This window comes from Amblyomma mixtum, chromosome 7 (assembly GCF_055824585.1).
Source record: "Amblyomma mixtum isolate Tamu chromosome 7, ASM5582458v1, whole genome shotgun sequence".
NCBI classification, from domain to species: Eukaryota; Metazoa; Arthropoda; class Arachnida; order Ixodida; family Ixodidae; genus Amblyomma; species Amblyomma mixtum.
In genome coordinates this window covers 90,823,466-90,848,919 of record NC_143018.1, presented here as the reverse complement: position 1 = coordinate 90,848,919, position 25,454 = coordinate 90,823,466, and the positions used below count along the sequence as shown (strand labels likewise).

General features: G+C 47.3%; 2 protein-coding genes and 2 pseudogenes across 2 annotated transcripts; all 4 read right to left on the bottom strand.

Moving 5' to 3' along the window:
* Positions 1–1,800: 1,800 nt before the first annotated feature.
* Positions 1,801–2,940, bottom strand: LOC149336805 (uncharacterized). Its single transcript, XM_089554774.1, has one exon. It carries the CDS (start codon positions 2,938–2,940, stop codon positions 1,801–1,803), a length of 1,140 nt encoding a protein of 379 aa, XP_089410900.1.
* A 2,543-nt stretch (positions 2,941–5,483) lies between these two features.
* Positions 5,484–6,880, bottom strand: LOC149336804 (uncharacterized). The gene is made up of 2 exons (XM_089553624.1): positions 6,172–6,880; positions 5,484–5,956 (listed from the first exon to the last, which is right to left on the bottom strand). Exons 1-2 carry the CDS (start codon positions 6,878–6,880, stop codon positions 5,484–5,486), a joined length of 1,182 nt encoding a protein of 393 aa, XP_089409750.1.
* Positions 6,881–7,293: 413 nt separating this feature from the next.
* Positions 7,294–8,459, bottom strand: LOC149336803 (uncharacterized; annotated as a pseudogene).
* Positions 8,460–10,911: 2,452 nt separating this feature from the next.
* LOC149336802 (uncharacterized) lies at positions 10,912–25,345 on the bottom strand (annotated as a pseudogene).
* Positions 25,346–25,454: the final 109 nt, after the last annotated feature.

Genomic DNA, 25,454 nt, shown 5'->3' with positions numbered 1-25,454 from the left:
CTATATATGCAGTCCTTCGAGCAGGGCTAAAATACATACCAGACACGTGTTTGGCAAAGATTTTGAAGCTGCTTCTGCAGAAGTTCAAGTAAAAATAGGAAGTAATTTTGACGTGGGTAAGCCTAAAGAGGACTGGTATACAAGAAGCATCTTGCAAAGAACCTAGAAAGCGAATAACAAGTTCACAACCATTTGGCCTTCCCTGGAGCACCATTGTCATGATTTGCTTCTTCTGTGGAAAAAAAGTAGCAGAGAATTTAGAGGCAAGACTGCAACATTGTTTTATTTCACTTGATTTGAGCTAATAGTTGGACATGAATCAAATGCTGTGGAAGGTATTTCTGTAAGTGAGTAAAGTACTATACTCATGAATAGACAGCATGCAGTTAGGTCACCGACTGCGCATCCTCATTTGTGTTTTCCCAATGAAGGTAAAGTCAAAACAGAACCCGCCACGCTTTTGCACGCATTCCAGGATGTCTTTTGCCATGTAGAGAGACAGAGAGCGGCATGTTAAAACATAGGTGCATTCAATTAATATAATTTTCTGGTGCACACATAAAGATAGGGCTGAAGGAAAGCACAGCTTGATAAGACTTGAGTGCTCACGGATACTTTGACAGCATGGCCACACTAAGATGTGCCGGTGTGTGCAAAGCAGCTCTAAATTAAAAATATCCTATCATACCGGATTATTTTTAACGTATTTCCATACATGAAAGAATGACAAAAATAAGCGATAAAGAAGGCCTATTGCATAATGTGAAGAAAAATTGGAAACAGGCTATTTTAGTGCTTGCCTGCGAATAATTCTAATTCCAAATAAATAATTTGTCCCATGCTAATGAGAAAGATGTATATGGCTTTTGATCATTCCACTTAACTGTTCTGTCACGTTAAAGTTTTCAAGGGCTGGATGAATGGCTGTTTGCCATTATTCCCTCTTTCTGGATGGCCGCTGCTATCAATATTTAAGCAGTTTTCTCATATTGTTGCAACCAACTTTGCTAAGGTACAGCATGCTTGAGTTCCAACATCTAACCTCCTGTGCAATAGGCACACTTCTGGAACTGTTATTAATTGTGTACATTAAATATCCAGCGTAAAAAATGTCAAAGGGTTGCACAACCTTTATTTAGGGCAGGCTACAGAGGGCAGTTGCTCAAGAATCAAAAGGCCAGGCCATAGACAGCCTTGCGCTTCGTCTGCCGCATAAATTTTTGTACCCTGACATTTGCACACAGCAGAATTCATTATTGTGTTTCTTGAGCGTTCATAGCACGCACTTTTGGCTATTGCGCAAATGTGCCCTTCAGTATATGAGATTCGTAAGTGCTGCGCTGATGCCTGTGGACAGGGCCTTATAGACATCGCAGACTCCTCTTCCTACCTGCCCCTTCTACCCCTCTCTGGCGGCAGAAGTCACGGTAGACCAGTTCTTGCTAGCTTGCCCTGGACTTCAGCCTTGTTGGAAGTTATAGACAACATAAGCCTGTTGACCAAATGTTTAGGGGAATCCCCCAAGGTGGAGTAGATTTGTAATAAGGGAGTAATTACTCATTGACGTCCACCCGAGCGCAGCCATACGGCTACAAAGGAAAGCTATACAGCTTTCTCTGAAACTTCGTAGTTAAAAAAAAATTCGTCCTGGTGCGGGGATCGAACCCGGGACCACCGCTTCACCGGAGAAGTCGCTCTACCAACTGAGCTAACCGGGACTTTTTTTTTTCTTTATTGCCGGAAAACAATACATGAGCAGGCATAAAAAGTCGCTAGCCAGACTTTGGCTAAGGCGACGGATTAAAACATTTTCATTTCGATCAATTCGTCCATAACTGCCACCCACTCCGGTGGCTGAGGTTGACTGCGGAGAACATCTCTCAGAGAAACTACACTTTCTATAAAGTTTACCCTGACTGGTCTCACATTTGCGTCTGCGTGCCTAGCCGCCATCCTAGTTTTCCAGATGCTGTGGAGGCCCAGTTGCATAAACATATCGTATGGCACTTCGCCACTTTCTATAGGCAGGAAACGGATGCCATATGGAGTAACAGGTAGCTCTTTTTTTAAAGTTCTTTGCAAGATATCCCAGTGGAAAACCGGGTCCCAGCAGTCGATAAAGACATGTTCGATCGTCTCTGGTTTTTTGCACAGTGTGCAGTCGACGTTCCATGGTACGAAAATGCCTTTATCGTTTAGCCATGTTTTCACCGGAAGGGTACCCGAGTGTAATTTAAAGAAAAAGGATTTGACGTTCGGTCTTACCGGCATCTTCTTAACTCGATTTAGCACATCTTTGCCTGGGCCTCCGCAGTAAAAGGATCGGTATAAGGGTATAGGTATAAAGATATCTAACAAATCCTTGTACAATTTTTTCCTGGGTACAGCAGCCAGATATTCAGTCGAAAAATGAGAGCTCAAAATGTGAAAGGCAGCCACAACTTCACGTAAAAAACCAGTTACAGCACGATTCGTGTCTGGGAAACTGGACACAACAAATTCCGGTAACACATTTCCTAAGCGCACCTGCAACATTGTGCGCAACAAAGGATCGGTTTGATCACGTAGAAACAAAAATCTTGAGACAACTTGTTTCAGAAACAAGTTGGAAAGTCCAAGGCCACCTCTTTTGACCGGTAGGAACAAATTAGCTCGACTAGTTCGCTCCCAATTCGAGCTCCAAATAAAAACAGCAAACACTCTATGCAGCTTCTGCACGTTTGCTCTGGTGATGAGCAAAAACTGCAAAAAATACCAAATTCTGGCTATCAAAAATACATTGCACACACTTGCACGCGCGAAAACAGACAGGTCACGTCCTTTCCATCCATCCGCTTTTTTCCTTGCACTCTGCGTTACCTCACCCCACAACTCTGTACTGTTCTTATAGTGCTCTAAGGGTACCCCCAAATACTTCGCAGGGGAGGTCGTCCATTGCATGTTGGCAAACACTGCGGGTGTGCTCTCCCAATCACCGTGCCAAAATCCAATGCATTTATCCCAGTTAACTTCGCACCCGGTCTTTTTGCAATAGGCCCGCGCAACTTTGACAACTTCTTTAACGCTTTCTTGGTCCGCGCAAAAAACAGCAATATCATCAGCGTAAGCAAGCACTTTTACTTGCACCGACTGAAGAGTGAATCCGCAGATCCCATCATTGTGTAACAGCGATAACAGAAAAGGCTCAAGATAGATCGCAAAGAGCAGAGGCGAGAGCGGGCAGCCCTGCCTGACCGAGGAACAGACAGGCACAGGTTCAGTAAGCTGTTTGTTCACTATAATACGCGTAACACAGTTTTCGTACGCCATCTGTACACCTTGTAACATTACAGAGCCGACGTTGGCATATTCTAGAACGGCGAAAAGAATTTCGTGTGACACGCGATCGACGGCCTTCGCCAAGTCAAGCTGCATCATGGCAACTCGTCCCACGAACGCATCGCAACATTCAAGAACAGTTCTAGCAATGTGCACATTCGTTCCAATGGTGCGACCTTTAATACCGCACGTTTGGTGCGGCCCTACAAGGTCCTTTATAACCTTTTGCAGTCTATTGGCAAGAATCTTCATAAACACTTTATAGTCGACGTTGGTCAGGCTTATCGGCCGATAAGCCCCAACGGACAGCAGTTTAGCCTGGTCTTCACTCTTGGGCACTAAAACCACGTGTGCTGTTTTAAATGACGGCGGCATTTTCTTTGTTTCATACATTTCGGTGAAGACGCAGTGCAGAGCATAAGTGAGTTCGGCTTTGAAACTCTTATATAAAAATCACTGCCTAGGCCGTCAGGACCAGGAGATTTTCCGGTACTCAGTTCTTCGATCGCTCTTCCCACTTCGCTTACGCTGAATGGTACCTCCAGCCCTTGTTTTATTTCATCTCCAAGCTTTGGCATACGAGACAAGAACGTTTCTGTAAAGCCCTCTTCTTCAAGCTGACGGCGCCCAAACAATTCCCTATACTGTTCAACAAAAGCTAACTGAATCATCTTGCTATCATTCGTTACCTCGTTTCTGTACCTAATTTGTTTTATTTCATTTTGAGTCGAATACTTCTTTTCGTCACTAAGCGAGCGTTTAGTAGGCACTTGGTCAAGCCAGAGACGTTCAGCACGCGCCCTTATCACGGCAGCTGCATACTTGTTTTTTTCGATAATCTCAAGTTTACTTTTTGTTTCTCTTATCTCTTTCTTATATCTTCCCGGCTGGGAACTTTCCAGGCTTACGAGCAAGTCAAGTTGGCAATATAGTTCTTTTTCTTTAACACGTTTATCATGGCAAATAACGCTTGCTCTTTCAATCGCGTTCATTTTCACTTGCTGTTTGAAATCTTCCCATCTAATTACCCAGTTCCCAGGCTCTGCTGATAGCAATGCTTTAATACATTCATTAACTTTACTACCAAAAAGTTCATCCTCGAGTAACTGTGCATTAAACTTCCCAAGATCCCACGAGAAATGAGATTTCTTTTCTTTTTTTCCCAGGGTAAACGCAACTAAGCTGTGGTCGGTAAAAGACATGTTTTTCACCTCGTAGCTGTTGCACAAAGGAACAAGATCAAGGGACACATACGCTCTGTCCAATCTCGCGTGACTTTCACCCTGAAAGTGAGTAAAATGCGATGCTACCGAAAGAACTTCAGAAACATCATCTAAACCATTTTCGTGTACAAGCGAATTCAACATTTCCGCACTTTTGTCGCGGACAAGTCTTTTTGTAGTTCTGTCCTCTGCTTTACATACGCAGTTAAAGTCACTCAAAAGCACAATTAAACGCTCACAGCATACGTATTGTTCAAGACGCTCAAAAAATTCCTCTCGCTCGTTCTCTTTGTTAGGGGCATACACACATATGATCCTCCATAGTAAATTGGAATAAAGAAAATCAACTACGAGCAAACGGCCAGTTTGACACACAGTTAAATTCTGTTCGACAATCCCCATGGAATTCCTAATCAAGACAGCACAACCCCCCGATGTGCGAGACGAATGGCACACACAAATATTGTAACGTATCGTAAAAGGCTGCACCATACGGTCCGTCTGTTCCTGTCCTTCGACTTTGGTCTCCTGAACGGCTATTATGTCTAGGTCATTATCGAGGAACAACCGGCTTAGTTGGTACTGACGTTTTTTAGAAGCCAGTCCCCTAACATTAATTGTTGCAATGCGCAACGCTCTAACAGGTGTCGAAGCCATCTAGTTTAAGTACAGGAGCCGTATGGTGCGTACCTCAGGACACAAGGCGACGGTGGAGGGCGACTTGCCTAGTCCATGGAGCTCGATGGGTACAGTGCCGGTATCATCATCATCATCATCATCATCATCATCATCATCATCATCATCATCACCATCATCACCATCATTCCAACGTCTCTTGCACCTCTGCCTCATGTGTACGGACTGGAAACCCAGCCCATGGTGTCCGTCACCGAAAAAGGCCATCTCGCGTCCACAGAAGCCACACACAACGCACTCACTCAACTAAGGCGGCGGCATAGCCGCCGCTCGTTGATCGGCCGGTATATTCGGCCGCGGTTTCAGCGTCGCACGCCTCACACCAACAGTCTTCGGCGGTGGCTCGTCGCCCTCGCTCGCTTTAGGCTCTCCATTCGCACTGTGCTCGAGCGGTCGCTTTCCTCCCTGGTTGCTGGTTGACGCATCCGTCACTTCCATGCTTTCAGCATGTTGGGGAACGCCGGGAGCTGACGCCCCACTCCCCGAGAAGACTGCGTTCTTTGACGCCTTAACTTCTGCAGGCGGCGCTTCCTGTTGCTGCAGCTTACTGCTGAGCGTCTCCGCGGTTGCGGATGTTCCAGGAGTCGACAAAGCCGGGGATTTCTCCTTCTCCGCTCCGTCACCTGCCTCTGCTGCAGCGTCTTCCGCGTCAGCCTCGTCCATGACAAGCTCGGACGAGACGTCCTTGTTGACTGGGACGGCAGCGCTCGCGTACGTACAGGCGCGGCCATAAGTAAACGGAGCACGCCATTGCGTTCGAAGTGCAATCACGCTTTCTCCATTGGTAATGAAGAAGCGTTGTTTGTCTGCAAGCAAGCCCACCAACCTCCGCTACCAGCATGCACGTACCACTGCTGGAAATTTGAATTAGGTGACGCGTGAAAAATCTTCGAAGACAGTTGCGTGCTCCGTTTACTTTTGTCCGCGCCTGTACGTACACAGCTGCTATCCTCATGTCCGTAACGGCGACAGGCGCCGCACCTTGGGACTTTGCACTCACGGCGAATGTGTCCAGTACCGTGGCAGCGCAGACATAGCGGAGCTCTGCCCGGTACAACCACGAGAGCCAGCTCACCGCCAACCCTGACTTCGTGAGGGAGGTCTTCCAATTTCACGCCAGGATTCATTTTCAATGAAACCAGGCGCGTCGTTGACCCCTTGCTGGCGACACCCTGGACGCGCCACCGTTCCTTGGTGACTTCGCTCACCTTGCCGTACGGGGCGAAGGCTACCCTCACGTCTTCGTCGGGCACGTTGTGCAGCAACCAGTGCAGCTTGACGCGGACGTCTTGGTTTGCCGGGTCGATGACTAGACAGCGGCGGTCCTTCACTTTCACTTCCCGGGCAGAAAGAATTTTCTTCACCGCATCAGCACTGGTGAAGGTAATAGCCCACACATGGCTCATGCGATACGCCCCCAAGGCGATAACCTCGGGGAGCAGCATCAGCTGAGCCAGCGCATCCCTGAAATCTTCGACCCGATAAGGGCGGGCCCGCACGTCAGCGTGCAAAAAAACTGTGTTTAACACAACATTTCCTGTAGGAAGGGTAGGCAGAATCACCTGATATTCATCTTCCGAGGCAAAAATCCTGTTTCCGCGGCCAGACATGGCCGCTGTAGCCGCTCCAACGGAGCCCGTCATCGCACGTCCGTCACGCTCGGTGGCCGGAAGCCGAATTGAGCTAACCGGGACGGCAAGCTTATGGTAGGGCGAGAGCGAATTGATCAATAACTCGAAGTGGGAACAGTGTTGACCAAATGTTTAGGGGAATCCCCCAAGGTGGAGTAGATTTGTAATAAGGGAGTAATTACTCATTGACGTCCACCCGAGCGCAGCCATACGGCTACAAAGGAAAGCTATACAGCTTTCTCTGAAACTTCGTAGTTAAAAAAAAATTCGTCCTGGTGCGGGGATCGAACCCGGGACCACCGCTTCACCGGAGAAGTCGCTCTACCAACTGAGCTAACCGGGACTTTTTTTTTTCTTTATTGCCGGAAAACAATACATGCGCAGGCGTAAAAAGTCGCTAGCCAGACTTTGGCTAAGGCGACGGATTAAAACATTTTCATTTCGATCAATTTTTCCATAACTGCCACCCAGTCCGGTGGTTGAGGTTGACTGCGGAGAACATCTCTCAGAGAGACTACACTTTCTATGAAGTTTTCCCTGACAGGTCGCACATTTGCTTCTGCGTGCCTAGCCGCCATCCTAGTTTTCCAGATGCTGTGGAGGCCCAGTAGCATAAACATATCGTATGGCACTTCGTCATTTTCTATAGGTAGGAACCGGATGCCATATGGAGTAACAGGTAGCTCTTTTTTTTAATGTTCTTTGCAAGATATCCCAGTGGAAAACCGGGTCCCAGCAGTCGATAAAGACATGTTCGATGGTCTCGGGTTTTTTGCACAGTGTGCAGTCGACGTTCCATGGTACGAAAATGCCCTTATCGTTTAGCCATGTTTTCACCGGAAGGGTACCAGTGTGTAGTTTAAAGAAAAAGGATTTGACGTTCGGTCTTACCGGCATCTTCTTAACTTGATTTAGCACATCTTTGCCTGGGCCTCCGCAGTAAAAGGATCGGTATAAGGGTACAGGTATAAAGATATCTAACAAATCCTTGTACAATTTTTTCCTGGGTACAGCAGCCAGATATTCAGTCGAAAAATGAGAGCTCAAAATGTGAAAGGCAGCCACAACTTCACGTAAAAACCCACTTACAGCACGATTCGTGGCTGGGAAACTGGACACAACAAATTCCGGTAACACATTTCCTAAGCGCACCTGCAACATTGTGCGCACCAAAGGATCGGTTTGATCACGTAGAAACAAAAATCTTGAGACAACTTGTTTCAGAAACAAGTTGGAAAGTCCAAGGCCACCTCTTTTGACCGGTAGGAACAAATTAGCTCGACTAGTTCGCTCCCAATTCGAGCTCCAAATAAAAACAGCAAACACTCTATGCAGCTTCTGCACGTTTGCTCTGGTGATGAGCAAAAACTGCAAAAAATACCAAATTCTGGCTATCAAAAATACATTGCACACACTTGCACGCGCGAAAACAGACAGGTCACGTCCTTTCCATCCATCCGCTTTTTTCCTTGCACTCTGCGTTACCTCACCCCACAACTCTGTACTGTTCTTATAGTGCTCTAAGGGTACCCCCAAATACTTCGCAGGGGAGGTCGTCCATTGCATGTTGGCAAACACTGGTGGTGTGCTCTCCCAATCACCGTGCCAAAACCCAATGCACTTATCCCAGTTAACTTCGCACCCGGTCTTTTTGCAATAGGCCCCCGCAACTTTCACAACTTCTTTAACGCTTTCTTGGTCCGCGCAAAAAACAGCGATATCATCAGCGTAAGCAAGCACTTTTACTTGCACCGACTGAAGAGTGAATCCGCAGATCCCATCATTGTGTAACAGCGATAACAGAAAAGGCTCAAGATAGATCGCAAAGAGCAGGGGCGAGAGCGGGCAGCCCTGCCTGACCGAGGAACAGACAGGCACAGGTTCAGTAAGCTGTTTGTTCACTATGATACGCGTAACACAGTTTTCGTACGCCATCTGTACACCTTGTAATATTACAGAGCCGACGTTGGCATATTCTAGAACGGCGAAAAGAATTTCGTGTGACACGCGATCGAAGGCTTTCGCCAGGTCAAGCTGCATCATGGCAACTCGTCCCACGAACGCATCGCAACATTCAAGAACAGTTCTAGCAATGTGCACATTCGTTCCTATGGTGCGACCTTTAATACCGCACGTTTGGTGCGGCCCTACAAGGTCCTTTATAACCTTTTGCAGTCTATTGGCAAGAATCTTCATAAACCCTTTATAGTCGACGTTGGTCAGGCTTATCGGCCGATAAGCCCCAACGGACAGCAGTTTAGCCTGGTCTTCACTCTTGGGCACTAAAACCACGTGTGCTGTTTTAAATGACGGAGGCATTTTCTTTGTTTCATAAATTTCGGTGAAGACGCAGTGGAGAGCATGGGTGAGTTCGGCTTTGAAACTCTTATAAAAATCACTGCCTAAGCCATCAGGACCAGGAGATTTTCCGGCACTCAGCTCTTCGATTGCTCTTCCCACTTCGCTTACGCTGATTGGTACCTCGAGCCCTTGTTTTATTTCATCTCCAAGCTTTGGCATACGAGACAAGCACGTCTCTGTAAAGCCCTCTTCTTCAAGCTGACGGCGCCAAACAATTCCCTATACTGCTCAACAAAAGCTAACTGAATCACCTTGCTATCATTCGTTACCTCGTTTCTATACCTGATTTGTTTTATTTCATTTTGAGTCGCGTACTTCTTTTCATCACTAAGCGAGCGTTTAGTAGGCACTTGGTCAAGCCATAGACGTTCAGCACGCGCCCTCATCACGGCAGCTGTATACTTGTTTTTTTCGATAATCTCAAGTTAAATTTTTGTTTCTCTTATCTCTTTCTTATATCTTCCTTGCTGGGAACTTTCCAGGCTTACGAGCAAGTCAAGTTGGCAATGTAGTTCTTTTTCTTCAGCACGTTCATCATGGCAAATGACGCTTGCTCTTTCAATCGCGTTCATTTTCACTTGCTGTTTGAAGTCTTCCCATCTAATTAACCAGTTCCCAGGCTCTGCTGATAGCAATGCTTTAATACATTCATTAACCTTACTACCAAAACGTTCATCCTCGACTAGCTGTGCGTTAAAGTTCCAAAGGTCCCACGAGAAACTAGATTTCTTTTCTTTTTTCCCCAGGGTAAACGTAACTAAGCTGTGGTCGGTAAAAGACATGTTTTTCACCTCGTAGCTGTTGCACAAAGGAACAAGATCAAGGGAAACATACGCTCTGTCCAATCTCGCGTGACTTTCACCCTGAAAGTGAGTAAAATGCGATGCTACCGAAAGAACTTCGGCAACATCATCTAAACCATTTTCGTGTACAAGCGCATTCAACGATTCCGCACTTTTGTCGCGGACAAGTCTTTTTGTAGTTCTGTCCTCTGCTTTACATACGCAGTTAAAGTCACCCAAAAGCACAATTAAACGCTCACAGCATACGTATTGTTCAAGACGCTCAAAAAATTCCTCTCGCTCGTTCTCTTTGTTAGGGGCATACACACATATGATCCTCCATAGTAAATTAGAATAAAGAAAATCAACTACGAGCAAACGGCCAGTTTGACACACAGTTAAATTCTGTTCGACAATCCCCATGGAATTCCTAATAAAGACAGCACAACCCCCCGATGTGCCAGACGAATGGCACACACAAATATTGTAACGTGTCGTAAAAGGCTGCACCATACGGTCCGTCTGTTCCTGTCCTTCGACTTTGGTCTCCTGAACGGCTATTATGTCTAGGTCATTATCGAGGAACAACCGGCTTAGTTGGTACTGACGTTTTTTAGAAGCCAGTCCCCTAACATTAATTGTTGCAATGCGCAACGCTCTAACAGGTGTCGAAGCCATCTAGTTTAAGTACAGGAGCCGTATGGTGCGTACCTCAGGACACAAGGCGACGGTGGAGGGCGACTTGCCTAGTCCATGGAGCTCGATGGGTACAGTGCCGGTATTCCAACGTCTCTTGCACCTCTGCCTCATGCGTACGGACTGGAAACCCTGCCCATGGTGTCCGTCACCGAAAAAGGCCATCTCGCGTCCACAGAAGCCACACACAACGCACTCACTCAACTAAGGCGGCGGCTTAGCCGCCGCTCGTTGATCGGCCGGTATATTCGGCCGCGGTTTCAGCGTCGCTCGCCTCACACCGACAGTCTTCGGCGGTGGCTCGTCGCCCTCGCTCGCTTTAGGCTCTCCATTCGCACTGTGCTCGTGCGGTCGCTTTCTTCCCTGGTTGCTGGTTGACGCATCCGTCACTTCCATGCTTTCAGCATGTTGGGGAACGCCGGGAGCTGACGCCCCACTCCCCGAGAAGACTTCGTTCTTTGACGCCTTAACTTCTGCAGGCGGCGCTTCCTGTTGCTGCAGTTTACTGCTGAGCGTCTCCGCGGTTGCGGATGTTCCAGGAGTCGACAAAGCCGGGGATTTCTCCTTCTCCGCTCCGTCACCTGCCTCTGCTGCAGCGTCTTCCGCGTCAGCCTCGTCCATGACAAGCTCGGACGAGACGTCATTGTTGACTGGGACGGCAGCGCTCGCGTACGTACGTACACAGCTGCTATCCTCATGTCCGTAACGGCGACAGGCGCCGCACCTTGGGACTTTGCACTCACGGCGAATGTGTCCAGTACCGTGGCAGCGCAGACATAGCGGAGCTCTGCCCGGTACAGCCACGAGAGCCAGCTCACCGCCAACCCTGACTTCGTGAGGGAGGTCTTCCAATTTCACGCCAGGATTCATTTTCAATGAAACCAGGCGCGTCGGTGACCCCTTGCTGGCGACACCCTGGACGCGCCACCGTTCCTTGGTGACTTCGCTCACCTTGCCGTACGGGGCGAAGGCTACCCTCACGTCTTCGTCGGGCACGTTGTGCAGCAACCAGTGCAGCTTACGCGGACGTCTTGGTTTGCCGGGTCGATGACTGGACAGCGGCGGTCCTTCACTTTCACTTCCTGGGCAGAAAGAATTTTCTTCACCGCATCAGCACTGGTGAAGGTAATAGCCCACACATGGCTCATGCGATACGCCCCCAAGGCGATAACCTCGGGGAGCAGCATCAGCTGAGCCAGCGCATCCCTGAAATCTTCGACCCGATAAGGGCGGGCCCGCACGTCAGCGTGCAAAAAAACTGTGTTTAACACAACATTTCCTGTAGGAAGGGTAGGCAGAATCACCTGATATTCATCTTCCGAGGCAAAAATCCTGTTTCCGCGGCCAGACATGGCCGCTGTAGCCGCTCCAACGGAGCCCGTCATCGCACGTCCGTCACGCTCGGTGGCCGGAAGCCGAATTGAGCTAACCGGGACGGCAAGCTTATGGTAGGGCGAGAGCGAATTGATCAATAACTCGAAGTGGGAACAGTGGCCGCATTTGTTTTTCCAGTCCCGGACTACTTGCTGGCAGGTCTCGGCTTCCGCTCGGACAGGAAAAGCGTCATGGTCACATGACCTACTTGCCATAGGCTGCTTTCGAACACGGCGCCAGAGTCGGGCTCCCCCTCGGTTACCGTACAAGGACGCTGTCATCTGCTAGTAGACGATGCAAGCCACGGCCACTACGACGCCGAATCAACGCCGAAGCAACGCCGTGCGCTCGATCATGATACTGAGTCGATTTAAAGACTGTACTGTCAGCTTAGCGTAGGTGCATTACAGAACTCAGCTTCGGAGGTATGCTCGCCGCTACTGCTTGCGGCGAAGTTCGCACAAAGTAGCCCAACTCGTTGCGGAAAGGCGGATAGACGAAAGCCTCCGCAAAAATGTTGACAACAAGCTCTATAGCTGCTCCAGTATACGAGTGGTTCACCTGCGATGCTTTCAGGTAAGCGTACAGACAGCATGTGGCAAAACAAGCGAACAAGAACCTCTTGACGACACGAGCAAACAATACGCGCTCGCAGCTCCGAACGCGCGTCCGTGTGCGGTGGATTTCAAGAAAATAAACGAAGATGCAAGAACAAAAAAGTCTTGCGATGGCTCAGAGAGGAGCTACGGAGCTCATGTGAAGGTTTAACGCATGATATCGACCTCCAGGGACACGAAAAGCACTCAAAATGCACACGGAGTCTAACTTAATATGGCTGCCAGCGCGGCGCGCAGCTATCGTCTGCTGCCTTCTCAGCAGCCCCAAGCAGCCCGCGGACTGCCATAGGCTAAAAACGAACGCGTTGCTATGGCGATGCAAGCAGGTGGGCGGAGCTTTCGGGCTGCCCGAGAAAAACAAATACCGGACTCGAGTCCGCAAGTAGTCCCGGACAGTCCGGGACTGAAAAACAAATGCGCCCAGTGTTGACCAAATGTTTAGGGGAATCCCCCAAGGTGGAGTAGATTTGTAATAAGGGAGTAATTACTCATTGACGTCCACCCGAGCGCAGCCATACGGCTACAAAGGAAAGCTATACAGCTTTCTCTGAAACTTCGTAGTTAAAAAAAAATTCGTCCTGGTGCGGGGATCGAACTCGGGACCACCGCTTCACCGGAGAAGTCGCTCTACCAACTGAGCTAACCGGGACGGCAAGCTTATGGTAGGGCGAGAGCGAATTGATCAATAACTCGAAGTGGGAACAGTGTTGACCAAATGTTTAGGGGAATCCCCCAAGGTGGAGTAGATTTGTAATAACCTGTAATAACCATATACCTGTACATGCACATGTGCGTCTTTCTGAGATCGTTAATTTTTTGCATCGTACACTTTGAACTTCTTGGAACGAGTGAATGATACGGCATATTGAAGAGACAGGATAACAATCAGGGGTTACCTTTAGCACAGTGTGCTAGTCTCTTTACTGACGCATCTTGCTCAGTAAAACATTAAGGGGAAATTGTTCTATGGCATGGCTGGCAGACCAGGGGCAGTTCCGCCGGTGAGAAGAGGACGTCGACGATTGCTAGAAGACCACCGACAAATACCCTGTAAAGGGAGGATCGAGCAAACAATCCTAAATTAGGAACACAAACAGACAGCGCCTGGTCACAACTGCGCAGATAGGGCGATAAACACTTGTTGTTGGTGTAATAAAAGATGTTACGTACTCTAGAAGTGTTTGATGAGAGGCTAGTTGGTAAGACATTCTGAAGACATAAAACTACGCAGGCGACAGGACACAGAAAAGATGCAGACAGGACGAGCGTAGACTAACAACTGATTTATTGGACGAAAAACAACCTTCCTTCAAGAGCAACACATGCGCAACCAAACTTAACGCCCAAAGCAAAAGTACACAATCTTATCACCCCAAAAAGTTAAGTTCCTCCTGATACAGGTGAATTGATGCCTCGCTAACACATTTGTTCCCGCACGGTATCTAGCAATTTTCCAGGCTTCAAGAATCTCGCGTGCCTTGCTGTCCTTCGCGCCGTCTATAATCTTCGTTTGCTTGAAAAGCGGCGTACAAAATACTTCTTTCTTCTTGTCATTGGTCTTACAAGACTGGCAGTGCCTTGCTAAATGCTGCCCACCGTGCTGGCTCAAAGAGTTATTGTGCTCCTGAAGGCGTTTATTAATGCAGCGCCCCGTCTGCCCTACATATACGGAACCACAGCTGAATGGGATCTCGTAGATAACTCCCATCTTACAGGCTACAAACTTAGATCTGTGGTTGACTCCGCACCCTACTTTCTTTTGCAGGTTATTGTTAGTTAATCGGCATAAACGAGACAGTTTACATGGGGCGGAAAAGAGCACGTTGACACCAAATTTGGTTTGGTTTGGTTTATGGGGTTTAACGTCTCAAAGCGACTAAGGCTATGAGAGACGCCGTAGTGGAGGGCTCCGGAAATTTCGACCACCTGGGGTTCTTTAACGTGCACTGACATCGCACAGTACACGGGCCTCTAGAATTTCTCCTCCAAAGAAATTCCAGCCGCCGCGGCCGGGATCGAACCCGCGTCCTTTGGGTCAGCAGCCGAGCACCATAGCCACTGAGCCACCGCGGCGGCACACCAAATTTCCCTCCCACCTTCTTCAAACCGTGCGAAGGGAGAGTAATATGGGAGTTATCTACGAGATCCCATTCAGCTGTGGTTCCGTATATGTGGGGCAGAGGGGGCGCTGCATTAATAAACGCCTTCAGGAGCACAATAACTCTTTGAGCCAGCACGGTGGGCAGCATTTAGCAAGGCACTGCCAGTCTTGTAGGATCAATAACAAGAAGAAACAAGTATTTTGTACGCCGCTTTTCAAGCAAACGAAGATTATAGGCTGCGCGAAGGACAGCAAGGCACGCGAGATTTTTGAAGCCTGGAAAATTTCTAGATACGGTGCGGAAAAAAAATGTGTTAGCGAGGTATCAATTCACCTGTATCAGAAGGAACTTGACTTTTTGGGGTGATAAGATTGTGTACTTTTGCTTTGGGCGTTAAGTTTGGTTGCGTATGTGTTGCTCTTGAACGAAGGTCGTTTTTCGTCCAATAAATCAGTTGTTAGTCTACGCTCGTCCTGTCTGCATCTTTTCTGTGTCCTGTCTCCTGCGTAGTTTTATGTCTTCAGAATGGTACGTACTCACACGGTGAGGGTTCGCTGTTGTCGATGTTGTTGCCTTAGTGACATGACATATACCCACGACTGAAGATTGGCCAGTATTCAGTGAGGACGTTATTCTTGTTGTTAGCCTTTGAATTCAGTGAGGAGGGCCAAGAGAAGAGAAGCGCTTCCTTGTTGTTGACGTCAGTATGGGTGTAGGCACTATAACCTCAGTAAACATTGTTGCTATTGCCCTCAAGATTATAATGGCGCGTATTCACTGCTAGGGATTAACAAGACACACACGGCGACTGACAGGCACTCAAAACGTTAAAATCCCCGCAGGGGGGCGTCTGCAGCATGCAGACGTTGGTGAGTGGCGACACGACGGGTTCCTGAGCATCCGCAGGGACATCCCCGCAGGGGTATGATGGTGAGCAGTGCGCCCCCACGGACCCGAGCATCCGCGCTTAGCCGTGCGTAGCATCGCCGTGTCCGGGGAAAAGGGGATCTTGATGGTTGAGCCGATGCCGAGCGTTTTGACCTTTAAGGCCCCTCGGCGGAGGCAACACACCACTTTGGCCCCAGCTTCCTGTAGACGGCACCTCCGACCTGACCCGACCGGGAGAAATCCGGCAGTCGCCTTTTCCTGTTCTCCTCTCCATCTTTCACTTTCCCATCTTCTTTCTCACAACTCCCCTGTCACCTATTAACTTCTTAGATTTACCTTTTTTGTTGGCGGTGAGGGTTAACCTTGTGTGACCAACTACCCTGAGTTATGTCATATTTGGTTATAGTTAAGGTGTACAGCTGGCGTGGGCAGGACTTGCTTTCAAGTTCCTGTCGCGTCCCCTTGTTGGACTCCATGGTGGGTGGCTGGCACCATGACCGAAGAAGTAAATTTTTTTATGGCTCCCCCCCTTTCCAAACCAGATCGCTCTCTGAAAAGAGGGCGGAACGAGGCAGCAGACTTTTTTTCGAAAAAGAAACCGACATTCTCAAAGTTCCACGTAATCCACACTCAAGTTGAAGAAAAGCAAGCCAGAAGAATATCACCATTCATTGTGTCGAAATGCATGACAGATACTTTGGGCCCTGGCTACAAGGTTTCAAAAATGGCCAGCGGCGACTTATTGCTTGAACTGCGTGATAGCATCCAATGCTCTAAACTTTCAAACATTACATCTATAGGGGACATCTCTGTCTCCGTTACTCCCCACCGATCTCTCAACACAGTCAAAGGCGTCATCTCAGAGGCAGACTTTATCCATCTAACAGAAACTGAAATGCTTCAAGGACTTTCTGATCAGAATGTAATTGATGTCCACAGGATCAAAATCCGCAAGGATAACAAGGAAATAGATACCAAACACATGGTCCTCACATTCAACACCAGCAGCTTGCCCGAAACAATCGAAGTAGGGTACTTAAAAGTCAATGGCAGACACTATATACCCAATCCCCGCCGCTGTTTCAATTGTCAGAAGAGCCGCCGCGGTGGCTCAGTGGCTATGGTGCTCGGCTGCTGGCCCGAAAGACGTGGGTTCGATCCCGGCCGCGGCGGCTGAATTTCTTTGGAGGAGAAATTCGAGGCCCGTGTACTGTGCGATGTCAGTGCACGTTAAAGAACCCCAGGTGGTCGAAATTTCCGGAGCCCTCCACTACGGCGTCTCTCATAGCCTTAGTCGCTTTGGGACGTTAAACCCCATAAACCAAACCAATTGTCAGAAGTTTGGCCACGGCTCACAGAGTTGTCGCGGCCGCAAAACGGGCGCGAAATGCGCTTCGAAAGACCACCCCTCTGAGGAATCTGATGGAGAACCCCACTGTGCAAACTGCGAAGGAGACCACGCTGCGCACTCCAGGGCGTGTCCGTCCTGGAAAAAGGAGAAAGAAATCATCCCCATTAAGACCAAAGAAAATATTGCACTTAAAGAAGCGAGGAGGTGTTTTGCGCTTACCAATTCATTCTTCACAGCAAAACCCAACTTCGCTGATGTGGTGCGCAGGGGCGTAGCACCACACAGCACTCTGGCACCTGCCGAGGCCAGTTCCACTGGGCCTGTGGCAAGGCGACCCACGCCCCAGGCAGGGACAGCGAAGGCTGCTCTGCCAACTCCAAGCCAGGGAGAGCCGGCCCATGGGTCAGCATCCCGCAGGACTTCCCCCCGTCGGGGGAGGCTGACACACACACCCGCGGCTTCCCCGCGGTCGTCCAGCACCTCTTGCGAGGTGATGGACGTAACTCCCAGCCCGCCTGCTTTACAGCGGCGGAACAGCTCTCTTGAGCGGAAAAAAGACAGGGCCGTCATAACGGCCCCAGAAAATAAGTAAACCCTTAATCGTTCCTACCCCAAACATGAACATGGCTTTTCTAGTTTAGTGGAACTGTAGAGGAATGTTGAGGAACTACAATGACATACAAGATATTCTAGGGTCAATCTTGCCCATAGCTTTATGTCTTCAGGAGACCAATCTTGGTCCCCAACATAAAAATATTCTGAAACATTACAAAACTTTTCGACGCGATCGTGAGCAGGCAAATAGACTCTCTGGAGGCGTCGCGATTATCGTGCAAAGCGGCGTCCCTGATAAAGAAATCACACTCAAAACAAAACTTGAAGCCGTTGCGGCCAGTGTCGTCAGCCACAAAACATTTTCTATCTGTTCATGTATATATTCCTCCACATTTTGCATTAACAGTCCACGATTTACAAGAACTCATCAATGAACTTCCTGAACCGTATCTAGTAGTTGGGGATTTTTAACGCTCACTCCCCTTTTTGGGGATGGTGGTGGTGGAAAACATTTATTTACACATGCACTACTGGAGGTATTGCACCTTTTTGGGGAAGCGAGCGCTGTGACTCTAGGGGTGAAATAATCGAAGATTTTATCCTCACCAATAGTGTATGTCTCTTAAATACAGAAAAACCACATACTGCTCCCCTACCTCAAGGAAAATGACCTTTTTAGATTTGTCGTTTAGTTCACCTTCTGTTTTTAACGATTTTAAATCGGACGTCATTGACAACCCATATGGCAGCGATCACCTCCCTGTACTAATCACTTTAACATACCCACCGGAAATAATCCCCACAAGGCCACGGCGCTGGAAGCTTCACCTCGCCGAGTGGTCACTTTTTAGAGCAAAGGCAACTTTAGAAAATATAGTTTTAGAAAATCTCACCATCGATCTGATAAACGAAAAGTTCACTAATTGTATCATAACTGCCGCACTCACAACTATTCCTGAGTCGTCAGGAGGGGCGCGACAAAACCATAAAGTATGGTGGACAAAAGACTGTAAAGAAGCTAAAAAACAACAAAATAGAGCTTGGGGTAAATTCCGTTGGTATCCGACCCATGAGAATCTCTTGAATTTTAAAAAGGCAAAAGCTAAAGCACGGTACGTCCGTCGCAGTGCCGAGAAAACATCATGGCAGAATTATGTTTCAACTATCAACAGTCAAATCCCATCTAAAAAAATGTGGGAGCAGGTTCGAAAATTAAACTGCAACTTTTCACTATTCACAATGCCTTCTTTAACAACACCCGGCACACAAACAAGCATAGATGAACAGGCAGACATATTGAGGGAACATTTCGCTGCAGTTTCAAGTTCATCACACTATGCGCAGTCCTTTTTAAAATACAAAAACACAGCTGAAAAACACAGGCTTCCAACAAGTAGAGGAGCAAATGAAAAATACAATAGTCTAATTACCCTCCAAGAAGTGAATAAAGTACTATCTGCCGGCAAAAAAACTGCTCCAGGACCCGACGAAATACATTATGAAATGCTTGTACATCTTTCCGAGCCTGCCGTAGAAGCACTTTTAAGATTCTTTAACACAGTTTGGATGTCAAGGAAAATACCTGAAGCCTGGAAGAAAGCTATTATTGTACCGTTTCTTAAACCTAGTAAACCCCCAACCTCTCCTCGCAGTTATAGACCCATAGCCTCAACCAGTTGTCTCGCCAAATCATTTGAGAGTGTCCGTAATATAAGATTAACTTTTGTTCTTCAATCCTCTGAACTACCTTGATATTCATCAGTGTGGATTTAAAGAGAGATGCTCCACTACAGATCACATAGCCCACCTTGAAAATACTGTCAGAGAAGCTTTTATACACAAACAACACTGTCTTAGCGTCTTTTTTGATTTATAAAAAGCATACGATACAACCTGGAGGTTCGGGATTCTTCAGGACTTAGCTGAGCTCGGCTTCCGTGGCAGAATGCTGAACTCCATTAAAGACTTTTTGTCTAACCGCTCATTTAATGTTCGCCTAGGCTCAACCCTTTCGAGGAATTTCATTCAGGAAAATAGAGTGCCTCAAGGGCGCATTTTAAGCACAACTCTCTTCTTTGTAAAAATGAATTCTATTAGGAAAATGATCCCAAGGTCCATTATGTATTCAGTGTAGGTTGACGATCTTCAGATAGCGTGCACATCTTCCAATATATCTACATGCGAACGACAACTACAGCTTACAATCAACAAAAGGGCAACATGGGCAGACAAGAATGGTTTCCAGTTCTCACCACAGAAAACAGTGGCCTTACTTTTTCCACTCAAACGAGGTTTGCACACAAATCCAACATTACACCTAAACCAAACCGAACTGCCTTTAAAAAAGGAACACAAATTTCTAGGCATCACTTTCGACCAAAAACTTACTTTCCTGCTTCACATAAATGCACTGAAAAAGAAAGCGTCGCTAGCAGTGAACATACTGAAAGTCCTTTCACGCAAACACTGGGGTTCTGATCGGGTATGCCTTCTACTGATTTATCGCTCTGTAGTACATTCCATTCTAGATTATGGTTGCATAGTGTATGGATCAGCAAGACCGTCGTACTTGAAGCGACTGGACCCTGTGCACAATTTGGGATTGCGTCTTTCAACTGGTGCTTACAGGACGTCACCCATAAAAAGCCTGTACGTAGAAAGCAATGAACCACCACTTGCAGACAGAAGAACAATGCTCACATGCTCATACATCTTAAAGATCCGTTCCCAGCTTAAACACATCTGTTACCCACTTGTTACAAAGTGCCCATCCCGAACACTATTTACCAACAAACCTCTCGCAATCAGGCCACTTCTTCTCCGCTTTGAAGAGAAATGCCAAGAACTAGACGTAGTGGACACATTGCCTAATACTGCCCGCAAACCTGATCCACTCCCGCCTTGGTACTTCTTACCATCTGTGTGCGACTTCACATTAATACAATTTCGGAAAAAACACACACCGCATGAACAGATATTACAAGAATATTTTGTACTAAATGAAAAATACAGAGAATACGAAGCATTTTATACTGATGGATCAAAATCAGCACACTACGTCGGAAGTGCTGCGGTTCAGAATAATTGGGAAAAAATAGTACGACTACCTGAGTGTGCATTCATTTTCACCGCCGAGGGTTACACAGTCTCGGTGGCTGTAGAAAAAATAAGAAATGAGAAAATTCAGAACAGTATCATTTACACTGATTCTCTGAGCATACTAACCTCACTTCACCATAGAAATGCAGTGACACCACTGAACGGTGATATCATACGCAACATAACAAGTGCCACAATACAGGGACAAGACATAAAATTTTGCTGGGGTCCCAGCCACATTGGAATCACTGGCAATCTGAAAGCGGATGAATGTGCTGGAAAAGCTCGGAACAAACAAATAATGAAAGTGAACATTCCATACAAAGATGTTATGAAGTTGGTACAGTGTAAGCTAAGAAATAAATGGCAGTCGCAATGGAATATTGAAAGAAATAATAAACTACATTAAGTAAAACCCATCCTAGACGAATGGAAATCATGCTCACACCAAAAACGATTCATCGAAGTCATTTTATGCCGTCTCCGTATTGGACACACACATATCACACACAACTTCCTACTCACAAAAAAAGACAAACCTGTTTGCGAGGAATGCGGACATGAACTTACCATAAACCATATACTACTGTCATGCACAAAACTTGAATCACTAAGGAAAAAATATTTTTCTGCATTTTACAAAGAACATATTCCATTTTTTATCTGAACATGCACCTGTTAGTATTCTTGATGTTTTTAGCTTTCTAAGGGAAGCTGGTATTCTTCAAAAACTGTAATGTTCTGACCCTGCGCTTCTCTACTTAGAACGATACGCCTCAGCCACTTTCTCAGTCTTGAGAAGGAGGCTGAGGTCTTTATCTGAGCTGTTGGGAGCCTCGAGATCCTTGCCAAGCCAAGGATGTCCACGGAGGTTAACCAACTTTTAAAAGCTTCTGCAAACAGCCATTTGGGAAATGTTTGTCTTTCATCAACTAGGTGGTAAAAATAACTTTTAGGCCCTCTACACCGCCGTTTTTATACACTTTGTTTTCAAACTTTGCTAAACCATTTTTTTAAACCTTGTTCTTGGCGCATGATAGCCTTAGCCGCTTATGCGCTATTAAACCCAACACAACACAACACTCAAAACGTTAAAAATAAAATAAAGTAAAATAAAAGATTAAAAGATCGCAAAAAATAATAAGTCAAGAAATAAAAGGGATTGTAGATTTGTTGATTGAAATTAACAAATCAAACACTGAGATTGGTGACTGAATATGGGGATTGGGCATATGGCACATATTCACGCGGAGGATTGGATAAGGTTTGGTGGCGCGTGTCAAGAAGAGGCACATAAGTAATTGCTGGGAAAAGAAAGGAATAATGCGGAAAAGTGGAAAAGCGAAATGACAAACTTGGAAAATATCAAAATATCACTGGAGAAAAAAATTAAAACTGCTTTGATGTTCCAGGTATAGAAAAAAATGCACATAATTTTAGATATACGGAATACTTTTGAGCGCAGCTAAAAATGACCTGGCTTAGCTTATGGTTAAGCCTAGGATGCGAAGCATAGGCCGCCGGCGGAGGCTGCGCGTACGCAAGCCAGCGCACGAGTTGAGCCCCAGCTTTCACAGCTGTTGTGACGTCAGCGCCCCTAGCGGAAGGAGCGGGAGTTAGACCGCCGGTGGAGGCTGCGCGTCCGCAAGACTGTACCGCAAGCGAGCGCACGAGTTGAGCCCCAGCTTTCACAGCTGTTGTGACGTCATATCACGTGGTGCGCCGATGTAGGTCAAGTGGTAGCTACGCGGCCGCGCGAGGCGCAGCAAGGAAGAGCTCGGTTGTGCGGCTAGTATGCTTCGCATAAAAGGCAACTGTCCAGTTGCAATCATATCGGGTGCGAATGCCAGCTACGTCCTCGTGACAATATACTCGCCGCCTAGATTCAGAGATGCGGCCGACCACATTATGGACGCGCGCCGCTAAACGAGTCAACTCGTCCGACCACCATACGTGGTGGCGGCATAATTCAGGAGATATTGCCACAAGAATTATTATGTCCCACATCGCAGAAGTGAGTGAGTGAACAACTTTATTAAGCTCTAGATTTGCTTTTCTTCTGCGGTTGTCAGATGGCTTTGTCCATCTGCTTGTACAAAGGTCGGCCGCCCTTAGTCCAGGGCTCCGCTGGAAGCTGCTGCCAGATGTGCTCGCCGAATCAGACCTTCTTGGTCGACTCGGCGATCGCTGGAGAGCACTCCCTCCCATTGCTCTGCACTCGGGTTGGTTATAACTGGTACCACGCTTATCCTCTGGCATGCCCACGTTGTGTGGTACAGCGTGGGTGGTTCTCGGCACCAAGGGCATTTGTCAGTGTATTGTGTGGGATACATTTTGTTGAGTACGTGTAGGCTCTGGTACGAGCCCGTTTGTAGCTGCCTCCACGCGACAGAGTCTTCTCTGCTAAGGGAGTTGTGTGGGGATGGATACCGCTTTCTGCAGCCCTTGTAATAATTTAGTATCGCCGAATAATCTTGGGGTACAGGTTCGTTCTCCTCGAGGTCGGCTACTTTGGATGCTCGGTAATAAGTGTACCCTCGAGCTGTCCTGTCCGCCTCTTGGTTCCCTGTTACTCCCGCGTGTCCCAGCGTCCATACTATCGTATGCCTGATTGGTTCTTCGTTTGGTTGTCGTTGTGTTATGTGGCCCCCAGAGCGGAGTATGCGGAGCGCTCTGTGCCCTATTCTGCCGCAGGAATCATCGAGTAATAATTTTGTCTTTCTCCAAACAAAAAAAGCACATATTGTTTTTGACTACGAAACAGATGGCTCATAGGACACAAAGGGGTCGGCCAATAATCAGGGAGGTGTAGATTGCTATTCAAATGACCATTTATTATGACAAAAAATAAGAGAGAGAGAGAGAAAAGGAAAGCAGATAACGCACGCTGTAGTGAAATAGCGGTGGTTGCCAGTAGATGTTCGGCATAGAAAGAGAAAAAGATATAATATTAATATTACGAGAAATAATTCAAATTGAAATAATAATTACACAAATGGAATGCTAGTGATGCAATCGCCCTCAAGGGGAAGAAGTAACAAAGAGACAAAGAACAAGGCAAGCAAGCAAAAAAAAAAGACAACAGAAAGAAATGTGGAAACGGAACAAGGCGTATAATCATGGAAGACAGTTGGGCTAGTTGGTGTGTATTCGTTAGTCGCTGTCCTTGTGTTTTCCACGCTAGTTGCAATGTCGCAGTCACTAACGGAACAAGACATCCCAGTTAATACTCATTCTGGGTGTCTGCCACTCCAACAGAGGACAGCAACGGCAACAGCAAACGGAACATGGCAGAAAAATAGAAGAAGCGGCATGCTGACCCGAAACGATATATCATTTCTTCTTGCTCTGACACTTCTTTATGGAGGTGCCTTCTAGAGAGGCCATTTCAAAAGCTCCCTCAGAGTTTGTATTCGGGGCTAGTGCTTCTATGCTTGGGCACAGCAAAAAGATTGTGCTCTACTGCATTGAAAACTTTCTTTTCGAGACGAAGCGAATTGCATCACAAAATATTTTCCAATATAACTTGTGCCTGCTTACTGACAAAAGTAATCCATAATCAGGCCAGACGTGGCCTGGTTTCCGCTCGACGGCCTTCACCACTATCAAGGAGTAGCCAGACGTATCACCGTGGTGTTTGTTTTATGTTTGTTCTTTTTCCACGAGTGCCAGTGATGCATTGCATAAATTTGCGCGCTTCGCATGTAAAATAAATCAGTTGCAGTACGGCGCTTTGTGGTGTGTGTCTTCTTTCAGTCCTCGTTTCATTCTCGTGGGCTCGGTAAAATTTTTGAGATGTTAATAAACATCTGACATGGCGCCCCGAGATCTGCTGCCGCGACCTCGGGGTCATGTATGTTTTAGGACGCCGATCCTTTGCGACGTCGCCGTCATTGCCGCCCGTCTCATGGTCGGTCTAAAGGCAAAATTTATACTGCCAAAAGAAGCCTTGTTGCTAAATGGGATTTTGAAACCGATCATGGTGTGTCGGATGGCGACCGCTTCCGTGGCCGCCTTCTCTGCACAGACGCCCTTCGCAGCGTTTTTTAACGCAGGCGCATACATAGATAAGCTTACGAAACCGTTGTCGCCCCTTCTGAAATCCCGCAAAAGCGCATCTTGGTCTCCGGATGAAGCAGTGTCTAAGGTGGGGCAATATCGCAACTGCACTTCTGGCAAAGGCGCGATGCAATGTGGGCGTGCTGAAAGGCTCGGAAAAGAAAACAACCGAAGCTCAAGGACGCATCCCGCCGTGAAACACGCAATTTCTAAACGGGAGTTGAATTCCGCGACTTCTGTTTGCTTTGTATTATCCAAGCCTACGGAGAAGTTGGTGCGTGTCCAAGCCAAGGCGCCACCAACGCTTAGCAGAGCCCCAAGAGAAACCAGACCTTCATGGTCATAAGGAGACCCGGAGGTGCAGGTGGTGTCTTTAGAAGAGTTATTAACGAACTGTGCCATATGAGCTTGGATGAGTTGTATGAAAGTGGTGGCTGCGTTCGGCTCGACCATGAAGCGCGGTCCAGACAAAGTATGCAGGAACTCTCAGCAGCAACCGCGCTATCGCTAACGCCGTATTGAGCGGCATCCTTCATTACGCTAGTGGTCGCGACTTCTGAGCAAACCTGTTTGAGATCAGCCACTGCAGGCATCTCCTGCCGTGAGGCTTATTTGCCGTTGGTTATGAAGCCTGTAGCAGAGCTCTCCCTGATGCCCGCTAGTGTGTAGTGCTCGTGCCAGTTTTCGCCTGGCTGGAACAAA